Here is a 25,568-nt window from a genome sequence, read left to right as displayed (position 1 = left end):
TTTCTGTTATGATTTTCTTAATCAACTTTTCTCTAGCTTACTGTATTATAAGAATGCAATATATAATATATACAACATATAAAATATGTGTTGATTGACAGTTTATGTTACTGGTAAAATTTCCAGTCCCTAGCAGGCTATTCACAGTACACAGATTTTAGACTGCAGGGGTGGGTGCATCTAACCCCTGGGTGTTCAAGGGTCAACTGTACATTGTTTTGAAAAGGTTAGAACCTTAGAACCCATCTAAAACCCCAAAAACAAAACCAACCTTCCCTTTTCTGAAGGGGGGCAGGGTAGAGAGAGGGGAAAGAATATTTGGATGGGGACAAGGTGAATATGCTTAGAAATTACCAGGAAAAGATGGTCAGCAGGCAAGGAATGAACATTTGAAGTGCTCCTCAGCTTTTTCCTGCATACTAGACTCTTAGCAAGCCACTCATTGGGGTCTACCTCTAGTCCTTTGCTCATGCTGGTCCCTCCACCCTTGAGTCCTCCACCTGTCGAAATTCTCCTCATACTTCAAGCCCCAGCTCCACCAGGGCCCTCTTTCTGAAGCCTCCCAGGATCTCCGTGACACCCCAGGTGGACACACCACTTCCCTGGTGCCCCTGGGAGCACATTTCTGACGTTCTGTTCACAGAATTCAAAATTGTTCTCTGAGGCCCTCTTCCCCCCACCTTCACTTTTCTCTATGTTAAAATTTGAGGACAGTGAGGTGCTGAAAACATCAATTGCTTACCCGAAGATATACCATGAGTTGTTGGCAATACCTAGATTTGAACCCAGATTCCCTGATTCCCAGTTTCCTTCCAGGAATCCATCCTTTCTTTTCCTGTCACCATAAATCAAAAACAAAAATCAGTTCTAGTGAGAGGTAAATGTAATGACTGAAGATCCCTAAATATTTCTGTCTGGGAATCAGGTTACTGGACATAGCTGATGATCCTCACCTTTGTGGATGTGACAATGTAGTAGAATAGGCTTAGCAGTGCCATTGTCATTCGGTCCAGGGAGTGCTTTGGCCAGTGTCTAAGCCCATCCCTTTTCTGTCTGCTTCCCGCTCCCAGGCACACTATGACTTGGCCATCAGTGTTGCTTTGCAATGGCTGGATCACTTGGAAGACTTCACTTGGCTGGAGTGGGAGAAAGTGTAAGTGGAAATGGTTTCTTTCTTTCTTTCTTTCTTTCTTTCTTTCTTCTTTCTTTCTTCTTTCTTTCTTTCAAATGTATGACTATGAGTAGTGATAGAGAAAACTTCTATCTGGCATCATCCACCACGAGGCACTCTGATTTGAAAATACTGCAAGGTGGAGAGCCTGGGTGGTTCAGTCAATTGAGGGTCCAATTTCGGCTCAGGTTATGATCTCACAGTTCATGGGCTCAAGCCCCCCTCGGGCTCACTGCTGTCAGTACAGAACCTGCTTCAGATCCTCTGTCCCTATCTTTCACACTCCTCCCCTGCTCACACGCACGCTCTCTCTCTCTCTCAAAAATAAATAAACGTTAAAAAAAAAACATTGAAAACACTGCAGGGTGAGTATCCATCCCTTTCCAGCTAGAAACCTGAAGAAACCCTGTAGTTGTCAACTTGGAGAATTCATATACTTGTTTGTATATTTTGTATCTACGCATTGGTTTCTGTCAGATGAAGATCCTTCTCCCACATAATGTTCTGTCTTAGAAATATGGACCATACTTTACTGTGCCCATGCCATGATTTTTAAAACGGTCAATTCTGTGGGTAAAGGCTCTTTCTAAGGACTATCAAACACAATTTCTTAAGCATGTAGCTAAATATCTACCTGGGCTGAGGTGTTTGAATTACAGCTGTGTCAATCCTTTCCAGGATTATTGGTATTTTCTGCCATGTTTGCCAGGCAGACCCACTCAACTGATTAAAAATAAGGAACTAATGAAGACAGGATTGAATAGCTTATTCCAGAGGCCAGTTATTTTTTCTGTTCCATGCCTTAGAACACATACCTTGTCCTGGCTCGCTGTATCAGTTAGGGTTTAGTTGTAATAGGCAGAAAATCCAGACTTAAGCCTCAGCCCCCAAAAGAGGAGGGAAGAAGGAATTTATTAACTTTGTGTTTGAAAAGTCCATGAGTCGGTCTGCATTAGGCAGGGCTTAATTCAAAACTCAAATCGTGTCATCAGGATTTACTTCTGGACTATTTCCCCTGGGTGGACATTATTCTTAATTTCAGCCCATTTTATTGCAACATCCAGTCCAAAGGAGAATAGATTTTTTTTAAAAAATCACAGGATTGTGTCTCAATTGTGCCTCAGCCCCTGCTTTGTCTGGAGGTGGAGGGTGGGGGGCATGGAATACACTGACTAGCTTAGTCCACAGTGTTTTACCCTTGGAATCTAGGGGTGTTCATGGCTTCCCTAGAAGCACATAGGCTTACAGTGGGTAAAGCAGTTCCCCCCATCAAGAAGGGGAAGAGGATATGGGTTGGCAAAACCATTAAGTGTCCACCATAGTGGCCAATGGTTGCTAGCTGTGAAAATATGGACCAACGAAGTCAAATTCATCACCATTGTTGGAAGATTCAGAATTCTAAGTGTGTACTTTACTGAGAGCAGATTCACCACATTAATTTTGTAAATAGATGCATAACACATGGCCATTGGAGATTACTTATGGATTATTATTATAAACTTAATAGATGTCCAAAAAACCCAAAAATAAACCTTCCATTGTTATTTACTCCTATTCCCCCTTAGGAAAATGCCATTTCATGGCAGACCCACATATCCAAACCGGAAAGAAAGAGAAGCAATGATTTTATCATCTTACGCTGGAATCTTAATGGTAAGGTAAAGAACACTGTTTGCATATATGGGGATTTTATATTTACTTATGTGCATTTTGATATTAATGCATATTTATTTTATTTTTCAACTGCTCTTCCTAAATGCTTAAGGTTTACTAATATTAAATGTACCGGTTTTAAAGATACAGTAAAAAGTCTTTTATGCCTATATGGTATTGTGAAAACCTTCATTTAAAAGGCAAAAAAAAAAAAAAAAAACAGAATGAAAGACATCAATAATTGGATACAGGTGATTCTGATTTACCTGCTTATTCAGAAATTACTTATTTAGTGCCCATGCTATCCAGGCATGATGCTGTACATGTTGGAGCTACAATTGCTTTGTGTCGTAATAAAAGAAAAACCATGACATGATAATACATTTGTTGGTTCTGTTGTTTTTTTTAACAGAACAGTCTCCCAGTTGAGGAAGTCTTTAAAATGTATGGAGCCGATTCTTCTACCAATTCTGGGGCCACCAAGGTAGGGGAGACCCGAGACTATCAATAAGAGGAAATTTTAGAGAGGATTTCTTTATTTTTATACATTTATAATGGATTTTTAACATTGTCAACTGCATGAAATAGCAGTTGTTAATCGAAACATACAAAACCAGAGGGGACCACGTCTTACCTGGCTCATAAAGGTTTGTAAAACGCTTTCCTCACGTGAGGGCTGTGTTCATAAGGACAAATGTGTTTTGCGTAAGGCTAAGTAGAGGCAGCAAACAGGTCGCCAGGCTCTGAGTCTAGATTATGCCTCTGTCTCTGGTGAACAGAATCTCTCGCTTACTCTGTAATGCACGTTTGGCAAGCCCAAGAACTCCCCTTGCATGGTGCACCAGACCATCCAGAACTCAGGCAAGATGTGCAAGGTTTGTTCTCGTGATACATTCTGTAGTTTGCTGCTGCCACACTTCTTCCCGCGAGAGTCCTTTAATCACAACAGTAGACGCGGCAATTATCACAATTCCAGTGACCTGAGTTCTGACACCTCTTCTACAGAGCCTTCGGTCCTTGCCTTCTTTGATCTCTTCCATATACTGATCTAAAAAAAAATTATTTTTTTTAGAATTGTGAATGGTCTTTACAGCCAATTCAGTTTTTGCTACTTATGGATGTATGGACATTTAGTGAGCATTAAACACGAGGTGCTATTTAGATGTGAACTACCTATCCGTTTACCTTTAGATACATGTAGAAAATGGATGAGGAAAGGGGGATGTGCAGTGGGAGTGAGGGACAACCCACACCCACATACCCAGCCCTCTGCTCACACGATCACTGTAGATGTCCCCACCAGCACTTGGCAGGGAGGCCAGGGCAGGGGCAGGGCTATGGTCACAGAAAAGCCCCCCCTCCCCCCCCGCCCCGTTCTTTACCTGCAGACCATACAGCAAATCAAGAACTCACCATGTCCAGCTTGTGAGTCAAGCATTTACAAAAAGAAAGAAAAAAAGGAAAAAAAATCAAGCATTTACTAAGAAGTGTTGTAACTTTGAATCCCACTGTCCCATCACCTTAATCTATATGTAAACTGGCTCTAGTTCTGAGACTCAAGTTCCCTTGATCACAGAGGAAGTCAGTACCTTTTCTCTGATCACTCTAGCTTCAACTACATTGATTGATTGATTGATTCATTCATTCATTCAATATGGTTGTAGGTGCAAGGGATATAATGGTGATTGAATCAGGCAAGATTACTTTTCCCATGGGTTTTATATCTTGTACTGGACCTGACATTCCACCTGGTTGAGATAAAGCCACTCTGTGCCTAGTTTTCCTCAGAGACCAAGCTGTTTTTGGTTTTTAAAGAAAGCCCAACCCTTTTGGTTCTTTAGAGAGCCAAGCAAACCATAATGCTTCATTCCTGCTGGTTTTTTTTTTTTTTTTTTTTTTTTTTTCCTGCAGCTTTCTCCCTTTCAGGCTGCCCTCTTTCCCCCTTTCCCCAATACGCCCAACACATACACATTAATATCTCAGCTTAACCCTTTCCTTTTAGCCATTGTGTTTTTCCTTATCTTCCGGTGCCTTGGAACTGCTAGGCAGTCATCAGGCACTGATTGGTTGGTCTCACTCGAATGGCCAAAGGGCAAATATAAAAAAATCACATCCTGGAGGGGATGGCCCTGTGAACCTTTCTAGTTTTGGCTGGGTTATCAATTAAGAAGGTTTGCAAACATGGGTGCCTGAGTAGCTCAGGCCAGGTTCCTTTCAAAGGGCCAGAACAGGAAGTCATGCTGTTTAGAGGAAGGCTGACCAATTTCTATCTATACATCTGGTCTTTCACTTTTTCAGTAAAGAGACTTTATTACGCACCTTCTCTGTTCGGTTATACACAGTCTCTATCCTCACAATGGACAATGGGTGACCAGTAACAAAAAGCCTAGATGTGCACATGGACGACATAATGACCAACTCGGAAGGGAAATAGATAATATGGTCATGGAGGGGGCGTTCCTTCAAAGGTCTGCATCTATTTATTGTTACAGGATCTGTCAGCTCATTTATTGGTTTGTACAGGAAAGGCAGCTTGTGTAGGGGTTAAGCATGAGGATTCGAAAGCTAGACTGCCTGGGTGTGAACCCATGCCCCACCAGCTCCAGGCAGAGTGGTGTTGGGTAAGTCATCTGAGTTCCTTCAGCCTCAATTTCATCATAAAAACTGGGACAAGAAAATGGGATTGTTGCGGGAAATGAGGTGAATTAGTAAAGACCCTAGTGCTGGGCACACCATAACCTCAGTAACTATAGTTAAGGTTCTGGTACTTGGGATTTGGGTATTTGATTTCCTCTATGTTCCTATAAACCAGGGTTTCTCAATATTTCAGACCAGATAAGTCTTTGGTGTGTGTGTAGGGCCGTCCTGTGCATTGTCGATGTCTAGCAGTATCTCTGGCCTCTACCCTTTAGATGCCAATAGCTTGCCCCAATGTGATAACCAGAAATGTCTCTTGGCTTTGCCAAATGTCCCTTCAGAAGCAAAATCACAGCTAGTTGAGAACCACTGCTCTAAATATTCAAAAATTAAAAAGCTCATCAAGCATCCAAATATATTATTAACACAATATAAACTTTGCCTATTTTATTTTATTTTTTTTTATTAAATTTTTTTTTAACGTTTATTTATTTTTGAGACAGAGAGAGACAGAGCATGAATGGGGGAGGGACAGAGAGAGAGGGAGACACAGAATCGGAAGCAGGCTCCAGGCTCTGAGCCATCAGCCCAGAGCCTGACACAGGGCTCGAACTCACGGACCACGAGATCGTGACCTGAGCTGAAGTCGGACACTTAATCGACTGAGCCACCCAGGCGCCCCTAAACTTTGCCTATTTTAGACACCAACTGATCACAAAGGGTATGATACCATTTGAGCTACAATAAAAAGTCTGAGGATCCTCTACCCTTGTGGACCTCACAAGCTCCTCCCAGCTGCAAGAATGCCCACCCAGGCCTTTCTATTGTGGCTTTATATCAGTTCAACTCAGGGACCTCCTCCACATCTTATTTAAAAAATTAGTAGAACCCTCAATGGAGATGTAGCATTTCAAAGATTAAAGTGGAAGAGCTATTTTAAAACAGTCTTTCAGGGGTGCCTGGGTGGCTCAGTCGGTTAAGTGCCAGACTTCGACTCAGGTCATGATCTCGTGGTTCATGAGTTCGAGCCCTGCATCGGGCTGTGTGCTGACAGCTCAGAGCCTGGAGCCTGTTTCAGATTCTGTGTCTCCCTGTCTCTGCTCCTCCGCTGCTCGCACTCTGTCTCTCTCTCAAAAATAAATAAAAACATTAAAAAAAAATAAAAGTCTTTCAAGGTTTAACATAATTTCAAAAAATTGATTTAACTAGGAGATGAGGTTGTTCAAAAGAAGTTATTGACAAAGATTCTTCTGGAATTACTGCATATACCTGAATAAACTTTTTTGAGTTGTTTTAAATGTTTATTTATTTATTTTGAGAGAAAGAGAGAGCGAGCCCGTGCACACTTGCAAGCCAGGGAGGGGCAGAGAGAGAGAGAGAGAGAGAGAGAATCCTAAGCAGGTTCAACACTCAGTGCAGAGTCCCACCCGGGGCTCCATCTCACAACTGGGAGATCGTGACCTGAGTCCAAATCCAGAGTGGGACGATTAACTGACTGAGCCACTCAGGCGCCCCTATCTGAATAAACCTTGATTCCTTTGGATAAAATGTCTCCTAGACAACAGCTAAAATCCTCCCCAAGCAAGAGCTTAAAGCCCTGTTGAATACTAATCAGATTATGTACATTTCTGGCCACTAGAATTGGCTACAGTATATAGTGGGTTGTGCAAAGGCTTGATGGTTTTCTGCAGGAGTATTTGCTGCCACCTGGTGACAGAAAGGCATCATAGGCCCAGTATTGTTCTGTCAATTATCCTCAGGTTCTATTCTTGATAGGGAGCTGTTATTTAATGACAGGGAGCCATTTTTCTGCTGAGGGCCTTGGACCTATAGAAAAAAAATCAAGTAAAGGTCTCACACCAATGACAGTTATTTACAATTACTTTAGATATAAAATAGCCTACTTGATTTTAAACTAAAAAAAAAAAAAAAAAAAAAAGGAGCATAAATCTGCCTTCAACAAAGTAAGCCAGCAATAAAAACATTCCTCAGCTCCATTTCTCAGAGAAAGAGGAAAAAAGGAAAGGGAGGCAGAGAGAGTAAAAATCAGTGCAACCGAGACAGGAGAAAGACGAGGAGAGGTGGTAGAGAACATCGGAACCTCTCTGCTTTCCTTCTCTCTTCCTGTAGCCACACCCCAGGGTCTGACCCGCCATCGCTTAACTGCATCCAAAGTTCAAAGCATGCTCTTCAGAGATTGGTGTCCAGTCCCCGCTCTGTCCCTTACCAGCTGTGTGACTTTGGATAAGTTATTAACTTCCCCGATTCCCAATATCCCTATGTGTAAATATGCATGATTCCACTTACCCAAACCTGCTAGGTCGTTCTGACCATTCATATCAGGTGCATGATGCTGGCACAGGGTGGGGGGCCTTCAGCACACTCAGGATGGTCAGCCTCCTTCCCCCCACCCCCCGGAGTCCACTGATAGCAGCCGGATTTCTCCGCAGCAGGCCCATCTTCCACCCTCAGACCCGTTCGCAGCCCCAACCTCAGGCACTCACCACAATAATCCGCCAAGTGTCTTCTCTTCTTGACCCAGCCTGAATCATACAAGAATGAAAAAGTGTTTTCATGATAAAGACAGGGACCTACTGCGTTTATACAAAAGTTCAGTATTGGCAGATCTTCTTGATGGGAGATTGAAAACCACGCTTTCAATGTCCATGATGTCCAAATGAATACTCACAATAAATGTTGAAAGTATAAAGGCCAAGCAAACAACAGATCCGCCAAGTGGATGAAATTGGACGTATCAACCGTTTGGGAGCTCTCCCTGCCCCTACCCTTCCTTTTGCTCCAGGCTTCCACTATCTTGAATCACGAGTTTATCATTTTCTTTTCTTTCTTTCTAGCTTGACTGCATATACATGTCTCATCAATGTATCGTTTACTTCTGCATATTCTTTGAATTTGATATAAGTAATATAAAAGACAGTCTTCGTAAATAGAGCAAATGTTTTATTCCTTTTTTCATTCAACGCTATGTTGCACAAATTCATCCCTGTTGTTACACACAGTTTATTTTCACTGCGTATAGTATTCTGCTGTAGAAGAGTATGCCACCGTTTATTTATATATTCTTCCATTATAGACACTGGGATGATTTCTGTGAAATGTCTCTTTGTGTACAGTAAAATAATTTATTTATTTGTTTCTTTCTTTCTTTATTGAGAGAGAGCAAGAGAGAGAGAGTGCATGTGAGTGGGGGAGGGGCAGAGAGAGCGGAGGAGAGAGAATCCCAAGCAGGCCCCACGCTGTCAGCACAGAGCCGGACTTGGGGCTTGATCTCACAACCGTGAGATCATGAGTGAGCCAAAATCAAGAGTCAGACACCTAACCGACTGAGCCGCCCAGGCGCCCCGCCCTTGTGTTCAGTGAAAGAGCTTCTGCGTGGTCTATAACTAGGTGTGAACCTGCTATGTCATAGGGATGTGCATCTTCAACTCTACATAAAGTCTAATTGCTTTCTGAAATGGTTGTACCAATTTACACTTCTACCTGCAGTGTAGGTCATCTGCTTGCTGCTTTCAGGCTTTTTAAGCTTGTCCGTCTGTTAAGTGGCTGAGGTCTTAATTTACATTGTGGTCTTAATTTTCAGTCCTCTGATTATCAATGAGCAGCTATTTCTACGTTCTTCTTTTGTGAAGTGCCTGCTGAAAATCTTCTGTCCATTTTTTGTTTGTTTGTTTATTCTACCACAGGATATATAATCAGTCGAGTCCTGGATTTTCCAGTACTCTTCCTATTTGAAATTTGCCATTTCTCTTCACAGACATTAAAATGTTTGGAAAATACGATGTTGCCCCATCCCAAGCACATTTGAAAAACTTCTTGGACAGATCCAACTGTCTTTCCAGACCACGTGCCCTACTTTTACTTTGGAAAATATGATTGTCATACGCATATACCCGATCACTTTGACATCTAGAATCAGAAACTTTCCACCTTCTGTCTCAGTGATACCAGATGACATTTTAATGAGTTACTGCTCAAGGCTGAAAGAAAGGTTCGTGCAGATTCCTGTCTATGCTCTTCAGCCCTTACTGATGTATCCGGGGCCTTTCTTGTGCACATTCCTACGTGACACATCCCCATCTTCTCTCCCTCTTCATGCTTCCAGTTAGAAGAAACTCTCGTTGAATGTGCTTCGGACATAATATGGCACCTAAGGAGAACTTGAATCAAGAAATAAGAATTGCCATAATACTTCCACACTGACACGATGATGATATTAGGAAATAGCTTTAAAGGAAAAAAAGAATGTACAATCAACTCTAGGTTTAGGATTTAAATTTCATCCTACTTTGAAAATAATTTCTCATACAAACCACACAGGAAGCTATAGGAACTGCTTGCATGAGCCATCAGATTATCAGGACCATAGAATATTTGAGCTGGCAGTGACCTTTAAAATCATCAGGGTCTGTCTTCCCCAGTGGATAGGGAGCTAGAGCATGAAAAACATCAAGTCTTGAATCTTCAAAGGCATTGAGAACAACGTATAAGCCAGTTTTCTTTCTCTTATACCTGGCATATGTTGTTCTGAAGGGCCATTCTCATCGCCATAATCGCCCCACCAATACGAATCGTCATTTTATTACTTTCTGTGTTTTAGGGCCATGTTTCTGAATAGATATCTACTTCTTGAAGATGGAGGCCGTTGCTTATGCTTATGTTTAATTTTTTACAATGCTGGATAGCAGGTATACTCTATAAATATGTTAGCCATTTAAAAGAAGGCTGAGGTTTGGCTTTGATTTTCTTTTTCCTGTAGTGTACTTGTTTTCTATTTTTTTGGAATTCTTTATTATTTCATTTCTTCTCTTTTATTTGAGCAAATGTGCTTTTCTCTGTCCGGTTTAAGGGGGGAAGCTTAAATCATTGATTTTGAGCTTTTCTAATATATACACTTAAAGCTATAAATTTTTCTCTCTAAACATTTACTACTTTAATTGTATCCCTCTTATTTTGTTACAGATGTAGTTAAAGCAGGGATTTTGTTTCTCAAATAAACATATTTCTAATTAAAAAAAAAAAAGGAAAGCTGAGGTCAAATTTATTTTTTTAAGTTTATTCATTTTGAGAAAGAGAAAGAAAGAGAGAGAGAGAGAGAGAATGAGCGGGAGAGGGGCAGACAGAGAGGGAGAGAGAATCTTAAGCAGGCTCCACACTGTCAGCACAGAGCCCGATGAGGGGCTCAAATCCACAAACTGTGAGATCATGAGCTGAGGCGAAATCAAGGGTCACAAACTTAACCTACTGAGTCACCCAGGCGCTGCAAAAGCTGAGGTCAAATTCAGAAGGGCTCCTGCTTAGGTGGCTATAAACTATTCTGTCAACAAAGAGAACACAACCTCATTTATTATTTAATCCATATTTTCTGTGTGATAATAACCAAAAACCTATAGTAATCGTGAAAACCAGAGTCTGTTTCTCATGTGAAGGAGCCTGGAGGTGGGCAGATCGGGGCCACTACCAAGGTTCCACAGGGTGGTAAGGAACACAGGCTTCTCCTGGCTCTCTGCTCAGTTATTCTTATTGAAAATTGCAAAATAATACATAAATACAGTACCTTTCTTCACAAAAAAATACACCCCCAGGGCGCCTGGGTGACCCAGTCTGTTAAGTGTCCAACTCTTGATTTTGGTTCAGGTCATGATTTCACAGTTCATGAGCCTGAACCCTCCTCCGTCAGGCTCTTTGCTGACAGTGTGGAACCTGCCTGGAATTCTCTCTCTCTCCCTCTCTCTCTCAAAATAAATAAACTTTAAAGGAAAATAAAATAAAATAAAATAAATAAAAAATAAAAACTATCCCCCCCCCCCCGCCAAATCCCACCATGTATAAACCACACAATTATCTTAAACTCACATTCTTGTGGAAATGAAGATTTCTACTGTGAAGGAATACCAGTGATGTGGGAACTTGATCATTAAGAGTTTGGATGATAAGGTAGAAATGTTTTACTGACCTGGAAATCTAAAAATGGGTATTTATTTTATTGTCCTTGTCTTTCGGTATTTGCCTCAGTTATACATCATGTAAAAGTGTCCTATTGAGGAAATGCCATATTTGTTGAAATGTACACATAAAGAGAATTGTATAATCACATCCTTCTCCTTAGAAATAAGAGTTCTGTAAATTCTGTAAATGTAATGCCTGAAGCTCTCTCGGTGAGAAAGCAGAAACTTGTTGGTCTTGCAGAGGGATATGAATTACTTCAGGCCTGCTGGCTCTGAGTAGTTATTTGTTATTAGTTATTCGTTTAGTTATTTCCAGGCAGGATCCTGTAAAGGAAATGGTGGCCAAGTTGTTGCCCTGGGTAATTCACTACAATAGAGAGAGATGAGTCAGGGAGGAAGATGACGATTATGATGGTGATAACAAACATAAATAATAATTACTGTTGTCATTAATTTGAAAGCTAACATATGGTACTATGTGCCAAGCACTATTTTAAGTCCTTTACATATGTTAACTTTTCAATCCCTACCACAACCCTGTAAGGTCACTGCCGGTGTTATTATTATCACGTGAAGAAACAGGAGGAGTTAGGTGACAGGCCCAAAGTCACACATCTTGTAGATGGTGCAGCCTGCCTTCATAGCCAGCCAGTCTGAAACTAAAGTGTCTGCTCTTAACCACTATTGTTTGACTGGAATGGGAGTTATTCAACCAGCCAATGACACTTGAGGGCCTCCTCTCTAAGGCACTGGAGAGAAAAGGTTAAATTAGCTAACTGGGCTCCCTGCTTCCACACTCCAACCCGTTCTCCACACAGCAGCAGAACTAAACCAGACCTGGTCAACCTACTGCTTAAACATATGTCAGTGGCTTCCATTGATTCCTGGAATCGATACAATGTAAGCTCCACACCATGGCCAACAAAGACCCAGGGCATCTGGCTCCTGCCTCCCTCCTCAGCCCCAACTACAATTTCCCCTTTCTCGCCATGCTCTCGCCACCCTGGCTTCCTTTCTGTGTCTGGAAACACAGGTTATTCCAAGAGGACCTTCTCATTCCCTTTGCCCAGAGTACTCCTCTCCAGCTCTTCCCAGGGCCGTCGGCCACTCACTCTGGAAATCTCAGCTGAAACACTGCTTCCTTCTAGAGGCTTCCTCTGGCCGCTCTGAAGTGGTGGCTATCCAGTCACTTGCTAGTACACCATCTTGTTTCATTTATGAAGCCCGTCACAATGTAGGATTACCCTGGTTGTCTAATCATTTATTGTTTGTGATTCCTTACTCAGCTCCAGAAGGGCAGGAACCTGGTCTGTCTCAGTAACCACCGCTCCTAAAAGAGGGCCTGGCCTGTAGTAGGTGCTCAGTGAAAACTCACTGAAGGAATGAACGAATGAAGAGACAGTCCTAACCTTGAAGAAGTCCCCAGTGTAGAGCAGCAGACAGTGGGTTATGACTAAGTGCAGATATTACACACTGCGGCTCTTCTACGTGAGTGCCTGCTTTGAGTTCACAGAGGAGTGAGTCAGTAATTCTGCCTGGGGGGTAAGGTGGGGGGGTGGGGTGCCAGCATAGGAGAGTGGAGGTGGGAGACATCGGGGCGAGTTTCTCAGAAAAGGTGATATCTGAGCTCTAGCTCAATGGAAAAGGAAGAGCCTGTAGGCAGGAAAGGAGGGAATGGTTATCACGATGTGAGGAGCGGGGTCAGCGTGTGAACGAGCCTTCCGGGCAAAGGGGACCAAGCGCAGCAGCAAAGGCAGCAAATGAACGTGCATACGATGTGAGGCATGAGTTCCACCAGCAGACGTCCATGCTGTGTGAGGGGCCTACGGCTGCTTCAACAGACCAAGTGCCGCAACTCGCGGCTGTTAACGGTACAAAGTGTGTGCAGCTTTTAAAAACAGGACTGTTTGGGGGTGTCTCAGTCGGTTAAGCGTTGGACTTTGGCTCAGGCCATGATCTCACAGTTTGTGGTTTTGGGCCCCGCGTCGGGCTCTGTGCTGACAGCTCGGGGCCTGGAGCCTGCTTCGGATTCTGTGTCTCCCTCTTTCTCTGCCCCTCCCCTGCTCACACTCTGTCTGTCTCTCTCTCTCTTTCTCTCTCAAAAATAAATAAACATTAAAAAAAATTGTTTTAAGGGGCGCCTGGGTGGTTCAGTCAGTTTAGCGTCTGACTTAGGCTTAGGTCATGCTCTCGGGATTCGTGGGTTCGAGCCCAGTGACGGGCTCTGCACTGACAGCTTGGAGCCTGGAGCCTGCTTCACATTCTATGCCTCTCTCTCTCTCTCTCTCTCTCTCTCTCTCTGCCCCTCCCCTGCTTGTGCGCTTTCTCTCTCTCTGTCTCAAATCAATAAACATTACTTTTTTTATAATTTAAAAACTAAAAATAAGACTGTTTTCCTTTCAGGTTCCCCGAGCTCCACCTTTCCGCCTCTCCTTGCACCCCTTTGCCATGTTAACGGCACCGAAAGCAGCAGAATACGCCCGCAAACAGGGTAAGCCTGCTTACTTCCACTGCTTGAGAAATTTAAGTAAAACTAGGAGGTGAATACACAAAGTAAGGCCAAAGTTGTTATAGCAATAAGATTCTTCTGTCCAGTTGAGCAAAGAAAAAACAAACCAGAAGCATCCATGACTTAATTTCCCTTCATTTTATAGAAGTCAGAGAAGTCTTATTTCTCAGACCCTTTAGCATTGGGAGCAAAGCACTCTGATTTTTTTTTTAATTCTTAAAAATGTTTTTAATCATTTTTGAGACAGAGACAGAGGGTGGGTGCAGAGAGAGAGGGAGACACAGAATCTGAAGCAGGCTCCAGGCTCCAAGCTGTCAGCACAGAATCTGACGTGGGGCGGGAACTCGTGAACCAGGAGATCATGACCTGAGGTGAAGTCGGATGCTTAATCGACTGAGCCACCCAGGCAGCCCTGGGAGCAAAGCACTCTAGAAGGGAAGAATCTAAAACCGTGGGTGGACTCATTTTTTTAAAAAAAAGTTTCTTATGCTGATACGGTTACTGCATGTGTCTCTAGGTGTCAAGTTAAGAAGGGGAGCAAACAAAAACGCCGCCAGCAGCTCTGCAAGGGAAGTAAATGTCACAGCATGGAAATCATCAAAAAATGTATCTTTGGACATCCAGCCCAAGAACAAAGTAGGTCTAAAAATGCAAATTGGACCAAACTGATAACGGAGAGTTTGGGGAGTATTTTACTTACATTGTGGTTAAAAGTCTAGCCTTTGGAGAGAGATGCTGTGGGTCTGAATATCAAGCCACTCCTTGCTGTGTGAAGCTGTGTGATTTCAGACAAGCTACTTAACCTCTCTGTGCCTTAGTTTCCCCCTCTACAAAACAGGAAAAATAAGGTTACCTACTGTCCAGGTTGTTGGGATGAGTAACTGGGATTATGCATTTTAAGAGATTAGATTAGTGCTTGGTGCAAAGTAAACCCTAAATAAATACTAACCATTATTATCTTTTAGCACTTAAGAAATACTATTCACAAATTAATCAGCTGTTATTTTTTGATTCAAGTAAATGTGTTGAGGAGATTTATATGAATGCCTGTGTCCTAAGTGTTTCTCTTCTTGGTCCCTTTCACATTAACGAAAATTTATCTTTGCCCGCTCTGCATCTCTGCTGCTTCTGCCCTGTCCATCCGATTCCTGGCACATTTATGCTGCAGAATTCAGAGAAAGGTCAGAGAGGCACTGGGCTGGAGAAAAAGGAAAAAGGCAAGCGAGTTCTTTGCCCTTCCCGCGCTGGCTCTTTACTGTAATGTGCAAAGTGAAAAGGAAATTTATAAAGACGTCAGGAAACCCAGTTGGTCAACATAATAAAAGCTGAGAGGGGAAAGAGTCAGATAAGTGGTACAGCTGGGCGTCTGGGATATTTTAGGGCTTTGCAGAATGAGGGACTATGGGTCAGCAGCAGGGCTATAAGCTAGGAAAAGGAAAGGGAATTTTGAAACTTGGTACACTGGATTATGAATTGGGTTTGCTTTCAGAAACACAAGTGAAAATTAAAATTTCTTTTTATGGGGCACCTGGGTGGCTGAGTCCCTTAAGCGTCTGACTCTCAGTTTCAGCTCAGGTCATGATCTCATGGTTTCGTGAGTTCAAGCCCCGCATGGGACTGACTCAGCACTGACAGTGCGGAGCCTGCTTCGGATTCTCTCTCTCTGCCTCTCCCCTGCGCATGCTGTCTCTCAAAAATAAATCAAGAAACTTAAAAAAATTACTTTAACAAAATAAAAAAAATTTTATCCACCTTGGTTGCTGTACTGTTCATTTTTTAATGTGAATCTCTGAATAGACTGGACCACACAGGGCTCAGGATTTATTCAGGTTTTAGAGGCAAACTATTGGCTGGTAAGAAATGTATCCTTATCATAACAATTGCTTTAGGAACTGCCTGAATTCTTTGGTCATATCAGGGTTTTAAGAAGTGTTGTTCTGGGGCAGCTGGGTGGCTCAGTCGGTTGAGCTTCCGACTTCGGCTCGGTCATGATCTCATGGTTCGTGGGTTCAAGTCCCGCATCCGGCTCTGTGCTGAGAGCTTGGACCCTGGAGCCTGCTTCTGATTCTGTGTCTCAGTCTCTCTCTCTGCCCCTCCCCTGCTCACGCTGTCTCTGTCTCTCAAAAATAAATGTAAAAAAAAATTTTTTTAAAAATAAGTGTTGTTCCAGTAACATAGCAATCCCACTATTGGGAAAGGTTTACTATATTGTTTTCTTTTAAAGATATGTGCTATAATGAGATTTAAAGACGTGGCTTTTCTAGAACCGTATCTGTGTTACTGAAGAACTATTTGAAGTAAGATGTGTGTGCTGTTGTTTTTTTTTTTTCCAACGTTTATTTATTTTTGGGACAGAGAGAGACAGAGCATGAACGGGGGAGGGGCAGAGAGAGAGGGAGACACAGAATCGGAAACAGGCTCCAGGCTCTGAGCCATCAGCCCAGAGCCCGACGCGGGGCTCGAACTCACGGACCGCGAGATCGTGACCTGGCTGAAGTCGGACGCTCAACCGACTGCGCCACCCAGGCGCCCCTGTTGTTCTTTTTTTTAATATGAGTTTGGAGATGGCAAGTTTTAGAAAGTAAAACAAAACAACAGGAAAAAAAGTAACAACTCCAGAAATAACACACGGATGTACACTCATTATGCATGTGCGCACACACACACACACACACACACACACACACACACACTGATATCTAGATGTTAAACTTAATTATGAAAAAGCAGATCTCTAAAACGGGAGTTCATAGGCCCATTTATGCATCTTAGGTACCGTAAATCTGGCTCTCAAGATGACTCACTGGTATGTTTTTTTGAAAATACAATTTCACTTCCTGTGTGTTTTCTTCCACCGCCATTAAGGATTGTTGGCTTCTTGATGGGAGCAGATCTTTTCTTTCCTTATTATTTCCTTATTATTTCCCACATGTATATATAGTGCTTTGCAAGCAGTGGATATTCAGTAATTATTGTTCATTACTGAATTGGCAATAAACTGCATTGTCCTGAGTGCTCTCAAACCACTGTGCTCTGTCTACACTGACCGACAGGCTCATTTCTAGGGACCAGCTGTTTCTATAGGCTAATTTCTGCCTGTAAGCCCTGAAGTGTCCAAAAAATAAGTGCCCGTTTTGCAGTAGGGCCAGGTCTTGAGGTGGATCCCTTCCATAAAGTCCTGTTCTTGATAATCAAACAGCAGAAAACACATTTATGACTTTCGTTCATTCTTCTTCCTTTGTGTACGTTAGGCATCTTTTCCAACTCCTGGGTAATGTACTTTTTAAATTAGCTCAAAACATTATAATAGTAATATGTGCTTATAGTAAAACTTTCAAACAATACAGGCAATATAAACTGAAAAATAAAAGAATTCCGCCTTCCCCACACTCCTGTCCTACTCCTCAGAAATAACCACCGTTAATATCTCTTGTGATATTAAAATATTTGTTGTACATGTACATATAAATACACATACATGTGTCCTATTGATTTGTTAGAAATAACAAAGAAATTAATGAAAGCAATATCTTTATTAAATGGAAAATATGTTTTCACAGTTTATTGCTTGAAGTTTTTCAAATTATATATTTGAGCTTCCTAGTCTTTTTATCCGTATGTTTTATGGATATTGTACCGTGTCTTTTAACTGGTGAACATCTACAACCTCAAGACAAAACGATGCCTCATTCAGAACTTTCTATTTATTTCCAGCCACAGAATTGCTTCATAAAGTAAGGGACAAGGAGAACATATATTTTTTTAATCCAGGTAATTTGGAAAATAGTTTTAAAGATTTCTTTTGTATTATATTGACATTGGTAATTCATTTCTTAATTTTTTTTTAATGTTTATTTTTGAGAGAGCGAGTGGGCAAAGGGCAGAGAGAGAGGGAGACAGAGAATCCCAAGCAAGGCTCCACACTGTCAGCACAGAGCCCAATGCGGGGCTCAAACTCATGAAATGTGAGCTCATGACTTGAGCCAAAATCAAGAGTTGGATGCTTAACCAACTGAGCCACCCAGGTGCTCCTCATTTCTTAGTCAAAATGAATATGAGCAACACCATACCCTAGAAAAGTGTTGACATTGAGCACATTACCAGGAAATGGATTCGGAATGGACAGGACCATACAAAAGAGCTAGAAAACAGCATGCTATAATGATTAAGAGTATGGACTCCGGAGTCACACAGCTCAGAGTTGACTCTTGATTCTCCCATTTAATAACTGGAGTGAATTGTTAAGTGAATCCCTCTGTGCTTCATTTTCTCCTTTATAAAGAGAGGATTACAGCGGTACCTATCTCATAAGGTCGCTACAAGGACTGCCTATGTGGAAGGGCTGAGCAAAGTGCCGGGACCTCGCTAGCCAGAATACAGTGCTTCCGTTACTATCACTCCTGACAAAATCACAAGATCATGGACCGGAACAAGATACGGGGAGAGGGCAATTTGAGGGTTTCTGGTTTCTGGTTCCACGCGGTTTAGAAACTGCCGCTCATCCTAACAAGGAAAACGCTGAACAGGCTGAGAAATGAACTCCTCTTGGATCTGTAGGACAGGGGAGGTCAAAAGGCAAACCTCTGCCCCCAAAGGTTGGAGAGACAGACAGGTGGATATAGGAAGTTACGGTTTACGAGAGCAAAGACTCACAAGTGGAAGCTTCCAGGGATAGAGCATTGGAGTATGAAAACCTCAACTGTAATTGGCAAATTACGGGAACCTCAGTGCAGACAACTCAGAGGGTTAACAACTCCAGGGGGACCAGTCATAGCAGGACACCCACAATATTGTGAAATTTACCTCCAGGAGCTCTGCAGGTTCTCACAGTAAGTATTGGAGAAAATTCCTTTCATGCTTCCAGCAGCAGGAGGAGAAAAGGAATCATGTTTAAACACAGCACGCTGGGGGCGCCTGGGTGGCGCAGTCGGTTAAGCGTCCGACTTCAGCCAGGTCACGATCTCGCGGTCCGTGAGTTCGAGCCCCGCGTCGGGCTCTGGGCTGATGGCTCAGAGCCTGGAGCCTGTTTCCGATTCTGTGTCTCCCTCTCTCTCTGCCCCTCCCCCGTTCATGCTCTGTCTCTCTCTGTCCCAAAAATAAATAAACGTTGAAAAAATAAATAAATAAATAAAAATAAAAAAATAAATAAACACAGCACACTGTTCTTAACCTGGCCTGCCCCAAGTGGAAACTAGTTAACTAGAACCTCACCTTCTGGGGTTTTATCAGAGCCCAGCTGACCAAAAGGAAGGGAAATACCAACTCCAGTTAGCTGTAGTCGTCTTGTCCCAGCTGGAGAAGAAAAACTGAGAAACACTTGTGAGGCTCACAGTCCAGAAACACAGGCTCACCAAAGACTGCGTTCTAATCAGAGGACTATTGAACTATTCCCTCCCCAACCCCCCACACACACCCCAGCACCACATCACTAAAGGCGTATTCAGAGAGTTCCTTTTGCCCAGTACATCATATCTAACTATCAAGAAAGAATGACAAGGTATAGTAAGATGCATAAAACATAATTGAAAGAGACAGAGCAAGCATTATAAACAGATACGGCAGGGGATGTTGGCATTATCAGACCAGGAATTTAAAACAAATATGATTAATATGCTAAGAGCTCTAATAGGTAAGGAACACAGCATGCAAGAAGAGAGAGCGATGGAAGCAGAGAGGAGAAAATCCAAACTGTTAACTGGAGAATCCAGGTGGGGGCGTGTGTATCTTCATTGTACAAATATTTCAACTCTTCTGCATGAATGTCTTCATGATGAAATTATGAAGCAGAAAAAAAAAAAAAAGAAATGGTCAGAGCGGATCGAAAAACAAAACCTAGTTATGTGTCGTCTACAAGACACCCGCTTTAAATATAAAGGTACATATAGATTAACGATAAGTGGATAGACAAAATAAATCATGCCAGCACTAATCAAAAGCAAGGAAAAGCTGTACTAATTTCTGACAGAGCTGACTTCAAAGCAAGGAAAATTGTCAGGGATAAAGAAAGGCATTATAAAATGATAAAGGGGTCAATTCTCCGAGAAGACAATCCTTAACACGTGCGCATGGGACAACAGAGCATCAAAGCACAGGAGGTAAAAACAGGTAAGGCTGCAAGGAGAAATCGCTGACTCCACTCTCATAGCTGGAGACTTCAGCATCCCTTCATCAGAAATGGAAGGAGGGCGATTCAAGTTTAAATTCAAAGAAATATATTAACAATTCAAAACAATATAGTATAAGAAAAACACGCAACTGCTCAGGGGCAAAAAAGATTGATTTGCTCTGGGTACGGTTAGTCAAAAGAAGTATAACTTTTATTATTTATGTTTCTCTTTGGAAGTAATTTTGAGCTTGGAGGAAGTTTGCAAGAATGGCACAGATTCCTCATACACCTTTTACTCAGGTTCACCAATTATCAGTGGTTTGCTCCGTTAGCATTACCATTTTATCTGCCTCTGTCACTCTCTCTTCCTCTGTGTCTCTCTCTTTCTCTTGGTATATAGTACATAATTTTTTTAAGTTTATTTATTTATTTTGAGAGAGAGAGAGAGCGAGCATATTCATGCATGCGCACAGGTTGGGGAGGGACAGAGAGTGAGGGAGAAAGAATCCCATGCAAGCTCTTCCTTCTCAGCGTAGAGCCCAACCTGGGGGTCAATCTCACGAACCGTGAGATCATGACCTTAGCCGAAATCAAGAATTGGACACCTAACAGATTAAGCCACCCAGGTGCCTCCGAATTTGATATTTTTATATGATCTACCACCTATATATCAATTTTGTCAATTGACCCAATAATGTCCTTCTCTTTTTTAAAAATTTTAAAAAATGTTTATTTATTTTGTGCTGTCAGCACAAAGCCTGATGTGGGGCTTGAACTCATCAATTGTGAGATCATGAGCTGAGCCAAAATGGAACACTCACCTGACTGAGCCACCCAGGTGGCCCAATGGTGTCCTTTTCTAAACATTTTTCCTTTCTGTACAGGATTCAGTGTAGGATCCAATACTGTATTTAGTTGAGAAATATAACTCAATTTCCAAACCTCTCAGAACAATTCCATGGATATTCTTTTGTTCCTACATGTATTTTAATCCATCTTTGTCAGTAACTTAGTATTTGATATTTGACCTTAACTCCCTATAGACTAAAAGCTAATGTCTGTGTACATCTGAAACTGATGTGCTTGATACCAAAATCTTTTTTTTATTTATTTTTTATTCTGCAGGTCACTTAGACACATGGAATTGCACCACGAGAGTCTATAATAAAGTCTCCAGGAGGGGAAAAGAAATATCATCTTAACACTGTAACTCTTGCCAGCACCGTTTTTCTTTATGGTTAGCTTTTGGTGCAAAGTTTGTTGAAGGGTTACTTTGGATGTTGGGCTTTCTTCTCTTAGAATCCTATTGTGTGGCTACAGTGTGGTTTTTAAAAAATGTATATCTTAAGCTACTTCATTGTCACTGGAAGACGGCTGGTCCGAGAATTTCGAGACTATGTAGTATTTCTAGGTCAGAACAGACTGGCTTTGCAGCAATGCCACAAGTGTTTAGCACTGAGTACTGCAGAGTGAGGGGGGTAGGAGACAGCTTCCGGAAGTTTTGACCCCAAATCAAATTAATCTGTCATTCACTGCCCTTACTGTGTTCTCCGATGGAGACATTTAAAATCTTTTCAATAAAGCAGTAAAGGAAAAATGAGTGTAGGCTTTCTTTCAATAAATATAATATCTACTAGGAAAAGAAAATGTTCTAGTCCTTCAGCACTTTGCAAAATGCTGATTAAGCACTGGTTTAGCTTGTAAATACATGTAGCAATAATTTGACCAAATGAACGTGAGTACAGATTTCACCCCTTCTGAGGTTTTGAGGTGTCACCTTTCTGCAGAAACAGGTGCAAAAACCGGTGTTTCGTTTGTTGGCTTTTGCTGAAAATGGCGGGGTGTCCCGATGCGGCGGTATGGCTGGGGAGACCGATGCCGCCTTTTCCACACGGGTTCAGTTGCGGCTGTAACTGAGGTTTAGCTGAGGCCTGCAGCACTAGGTGGAGACTGAAGATACATCCGTGACCTGTGGATACACTGTCTAGCTTCCTAGGACTTCGCCGGGTTTCCTTTGGTCTAGCCCTGCTAACTGTGAGGGAACATTTTTTTTTTTTTCCTCTGTGGCTATTGCTGTCTCTCCTTTTGCCATCTGCACATCTGCTTCACGTGCTGCCCCAGAACTTGCCCAAATGGTGTTGTGAACACTTACTGGTAGCTGTGGTTGGCTATCCTCTCGGAGCCCTCCATGAATCACAAACTACCATCTTTCTACATACCCACAGGGGACAAAGACGAGTCAATAGGTTGGCAGCGGTGGAGAAAGCTCTTTGGGCAGTCACTTGGGTTCTAGGAAGCAGTGACACTCCAGGAAAGGAAAAATCAGGCAAATCATGATGCTAGTTCCGAAAACAAAAAGCAACCTTAGACAATCGTGGGTGGGAGAGAGGGAATGGAAGGATCCTGTATGTTTTCCTGCTCTCAGAGGGTCTCACAGGGTCTCGGGAAATCTCTTTTTTTTTAGCCCGAGGAGAAGTGTTCGAGCTCAAAACAAAATATACTTAGTTTCAAAATTTGCTGCTTTTCACCAGCAACTCAAAGCTATACATTACAAATTGAGTTTGTTTCTCATCCCATGAAAGTAATATATACTTACGTAAAAAAAATAAGGCAATCAAAAACAACCAAAAGGAGAAATAAAAACATAAAACTAGGACCTATCACTTTGCCATTTATTGATAACCACAATTGACATTTTGGTGGATACATACACCGTTGTTATCTTTGTTTTCCCCTACATAAGCATATGCAAAATGCTTTTATCAAAACCATATCATACTGATGAGGTAGTTTAGAAAATGTAATTGTCGCTCAATTAGAGGATTTTTTTGGTCACCCTTAGCACTTCAAGTCCTTCTGGAACTCATAGGATTGTCATGAGTCACCCCAGATGGAACCACCAACCTCATCTCAGCAGTTTCCATAGGCAAACACCACAAAATGCTGGGCATGTAATGTATTTCTAGAGAGCTGCATAGGATGAGAAGTGCGCCCTTTGTCTCCAAGGTCATAATGGCTCTGCTGACTTCAATTCCTTTCACTGGAGCTAGTGAGGAGAACTCGAAAATGCCAGAGAGAATGAGAGCCCCCTGCCCCATGATCCCAAATGAAAAAAAGAGAGAGAACATAGAAATCCCCTCACGCACTACCCCCAGGCCCCTTTTGTGTTGTTCTTGCCAACGCAGCAGCCCTCCTGCTATATATACCGGCTGCCACTCTTGTCCCCATCACACTGGACGCTGATCATCGCTGCCGACAACCATGGGGAAGGTGAGCCACCCGAGCGAGGTGCCATGCCATGTCTGTTGAGCGCCTGCTGTGTTCGGGGCACTTCCCCCGCTGACTTCTGGCTGTCCCCTTGTTTTCCACCTCAGATCACCTTCTACGAGGACCGGGGCTTCCAGGGCCGCTGCTACGAGTGCAGCAGCGACTGCCCCAACCTGCAGCCCTATTTCAGCCGCTGCAACTCCATCCGCGTGGACAGCGGCTGCTGGATGCTCTACGAGCGCCCCAACTACCAGGGCCACCAGTACTTTCTGAGACGCGGGGACTACCCAGACTACCAGCAGTGGATGGGCCTCAGCGACTCGGTCCGCTCCTGCCGGGCCATCCCTTACGTGAGTCTTGCTTCAACCAGACTGATGCGAAAGCATCACTGATCCGTCGTCGTAAATTCCTGTTTGTAAAAAAGTCAGTTTGTTTCAACCCAGGACTAGTGTTCACAGTAAGGATAGCAATGCCTGGCTCTCAAGCCTTGAAAAGAAAATTGTGAGTAGGCTTATGAATCACTGAAACCTGTCTCTCTGTCTCTTTTTTTTTTTTTTTTTCTTACTTAAGGACAAGACTTAAAAAAAAAAAAAAAAGGACAAGATTGTGTTTAGGGCACAAGAAATCACAACAACATAGCCGCTAAAGTTAAATTTGGTGGCTTTTAGCCGATCCCTAAATTCGAAATAAACATCACCTTGCTCAGAAAAGCTAAAAGCCTATTCTAGATCATTACCTTTTATTGATAGAAACACTTAATAGACTCTGGGAGAACAATATCAGTGTAATGTGTGCTGACTGTATTAGTGACTGTTTTCTATGCAGCCTCTATGGCATAAGGATCTAGAAACTAGAACGATATGTCTCAGCTTCCTCCCTGCCTCCCAGGAGTCATTATCACTTAGTTTCTCTCCAGGGTCATTAATTGAGATTCATGGGCCATGGTCCTCCTCAGAGCACTGCTTCATGTTTGTCAAACATGTTGAGTTTGTGTCTCTGATTGCTGATGATACCAAATTATGTGGTATGACCAGCAGATTCAAGAAGTGAAACCAAAAGTAGGCTAGAGAAATTTGCAGATGCAAAAAGACATATAAATATAAGAGGAATTTCTTTGAAGCAAGAACTTCAAATGGCTCAGGTGACTTGGTAAAATGTCAGACATGTCAGAGTAAATACAAACTGTTGTACATTCTGAGTGAAAAGCGACTTAGAAACAAGCTTGTTAGGACTCAGTTATATGCAGCCATAATGGAAAAGAGTTCACATCCTCTCTGCAGACTCACTAACTACAGTTGGGCCCGATGGTTTCCTACAAAGGACTTTTGTGACCTTTATTTCAATGTTTCTTCCACAAGACAGTCCACTGGTTTCTTCCACAATAAGTCCACAGTCTTATTTTAATATTCGTCCTGACTTGTTAGGAATTTCCAGCAATGCGAGGAAAGGACACATACTCGGCAGGATGGTTTGAAAACCATGCTTCATGAAGGTACAGGCTGACTGAGCCACTTTTACGGAGATCAGGGAGGCACACAACTGATTTTTCTTCTTTTGTTTACTGTCACAACAGACCAGCTCTCACAGGATAAGGCTGTACGAGAGAGATGACTACGGAGGCCTTGTGTCCGAGCTCACTGAGGACTGCTCCTGTATCCACGATCGCTTCCGGCTCAGTGAGCTCCACTCCCTCCACGTGCTGGAGGGCTGCTGGGTCCTCTACGAGATGCCCAACTACCGGGGGCGGCAGTACCTGCTGAGGCCGGGGGACTACAGGCGCTACCACGACTGGGGGGCCATGGATGCCAGAGTGGGCTCTCTGAGACGGGTCATCGATTTGTACTAGGCTGTGTGTTTCTTGTTGTGATCCACGTCAAAATGCAATAAAGATACAAATTGTGTTCCTGGCACTAAGTGACTCTTGTTCATATTTAAACAATAATTGAGTTCTAAGGAATGGTGACCCCTGGCAACTTCCCTGACGCTGAAGATCAGGTGTTTTGAGTGTTTACGGACTTCCTCTCGGTCAGGCAACGGTATTTGTGAAGGCCCCACTCGCGTCATGGGAAGCAGGGAGAAGCACTATGTCTGCTTCTACAACCCACGATCTGCAAAAGAGAGGAAGGGCAGATAGAACGAAAAACTATTCGACTATCGAAAAAAGAAAATAGAATGAGTTGTGGCTGGGACACCAAAGACAAGAGATTGCTGGAAAGCTTAGGGCAGCTGAAGTCTCAGATAACACGAGTCAAGAAAAGC

The 25,568-nt window shown here is 42.6% G+C and overlaps 1 protein-coding gene across 9 annotated transcripts in view; it reads left to right on the top strand.

Moving 5' to 3' along the window:
- LOC123599386 (gamma-crystallin A) overlaps positions 1 to 25,219 on the top strand; it is a 30,914-nt gene extending 5,695 nt beyond the window's left edge. For 2 of the 9 annotated variants that reach the window (XM_045480992.1, XM_045480991.1), the window contains exons 2-8: positions 1,071 to 1,153; positions 2,737 to 2,829; positions 3,237 to 3,308; positions 13,831 to 13,918; positions 14,454 to 14,572; positions 23,417 to 23,659; positions 24,883 to 25,219. In XM_045480992.1, coding sequence (XP_045336948.1) covers positions 1,106 to 1,153; positions 2,737 to 2,829; positions 3,237 to 3,308; positions 13,831 to 13,918; positions 14,454 to 14,572; positions 23,417 to 23,659; positions 24,883 to 25,155 — 936 coding nt within the window. In that variant the 5' untranslated portion in view covers positions 1,071 to 1,105 and the 3' untranslated portion in view covers positions 25,156 to 25,219. Of the gene's footprint in view, positions 1 to 1,070; positions 1,154 to 2,736; positions 2,830 to 3,236; positions 3,309 to 13,830; positions 13,919 to 14,453; positions 14,573 to 15,104; positions 15,526 to 16,708; positions 16,743 to 17,650; positions 17,708 to 21,167; positions 21,633 to 23,184; positions 23,313 to 23,416; positions 23,660 to 24,882 lie in introns of those variants that run through there. The other 7 variants (XR_006713128.1, XM_045480989.1, XM_045480994.1 and 4 more) reach the window with 7 other exon arrangements.
- The last annotated feature ends 349 nt before the right edge of the window (positions 25,220 to 25,568 follow it).

This window comes from Leopardus geoffroyi, chromosome C1 (assembly GCF_018350155.1).
Source record: "Leopardus geoffroyi isolate Oge1 chromosome C1, O.geoffroyi_Oge1_pat1.0, whole genome shotgun sequence".
NCBI classification, from domain to species: Eukaryota; Metazoa; Chordata; class Mammalia; order Carnivora; family Felidae; genus Leopardus; species Leopardus geoffroyi.
Note: the sequence above shows the minus strand (reverse complement) of the source record. Positions and strands in the feature narration are given on the sequence as shown.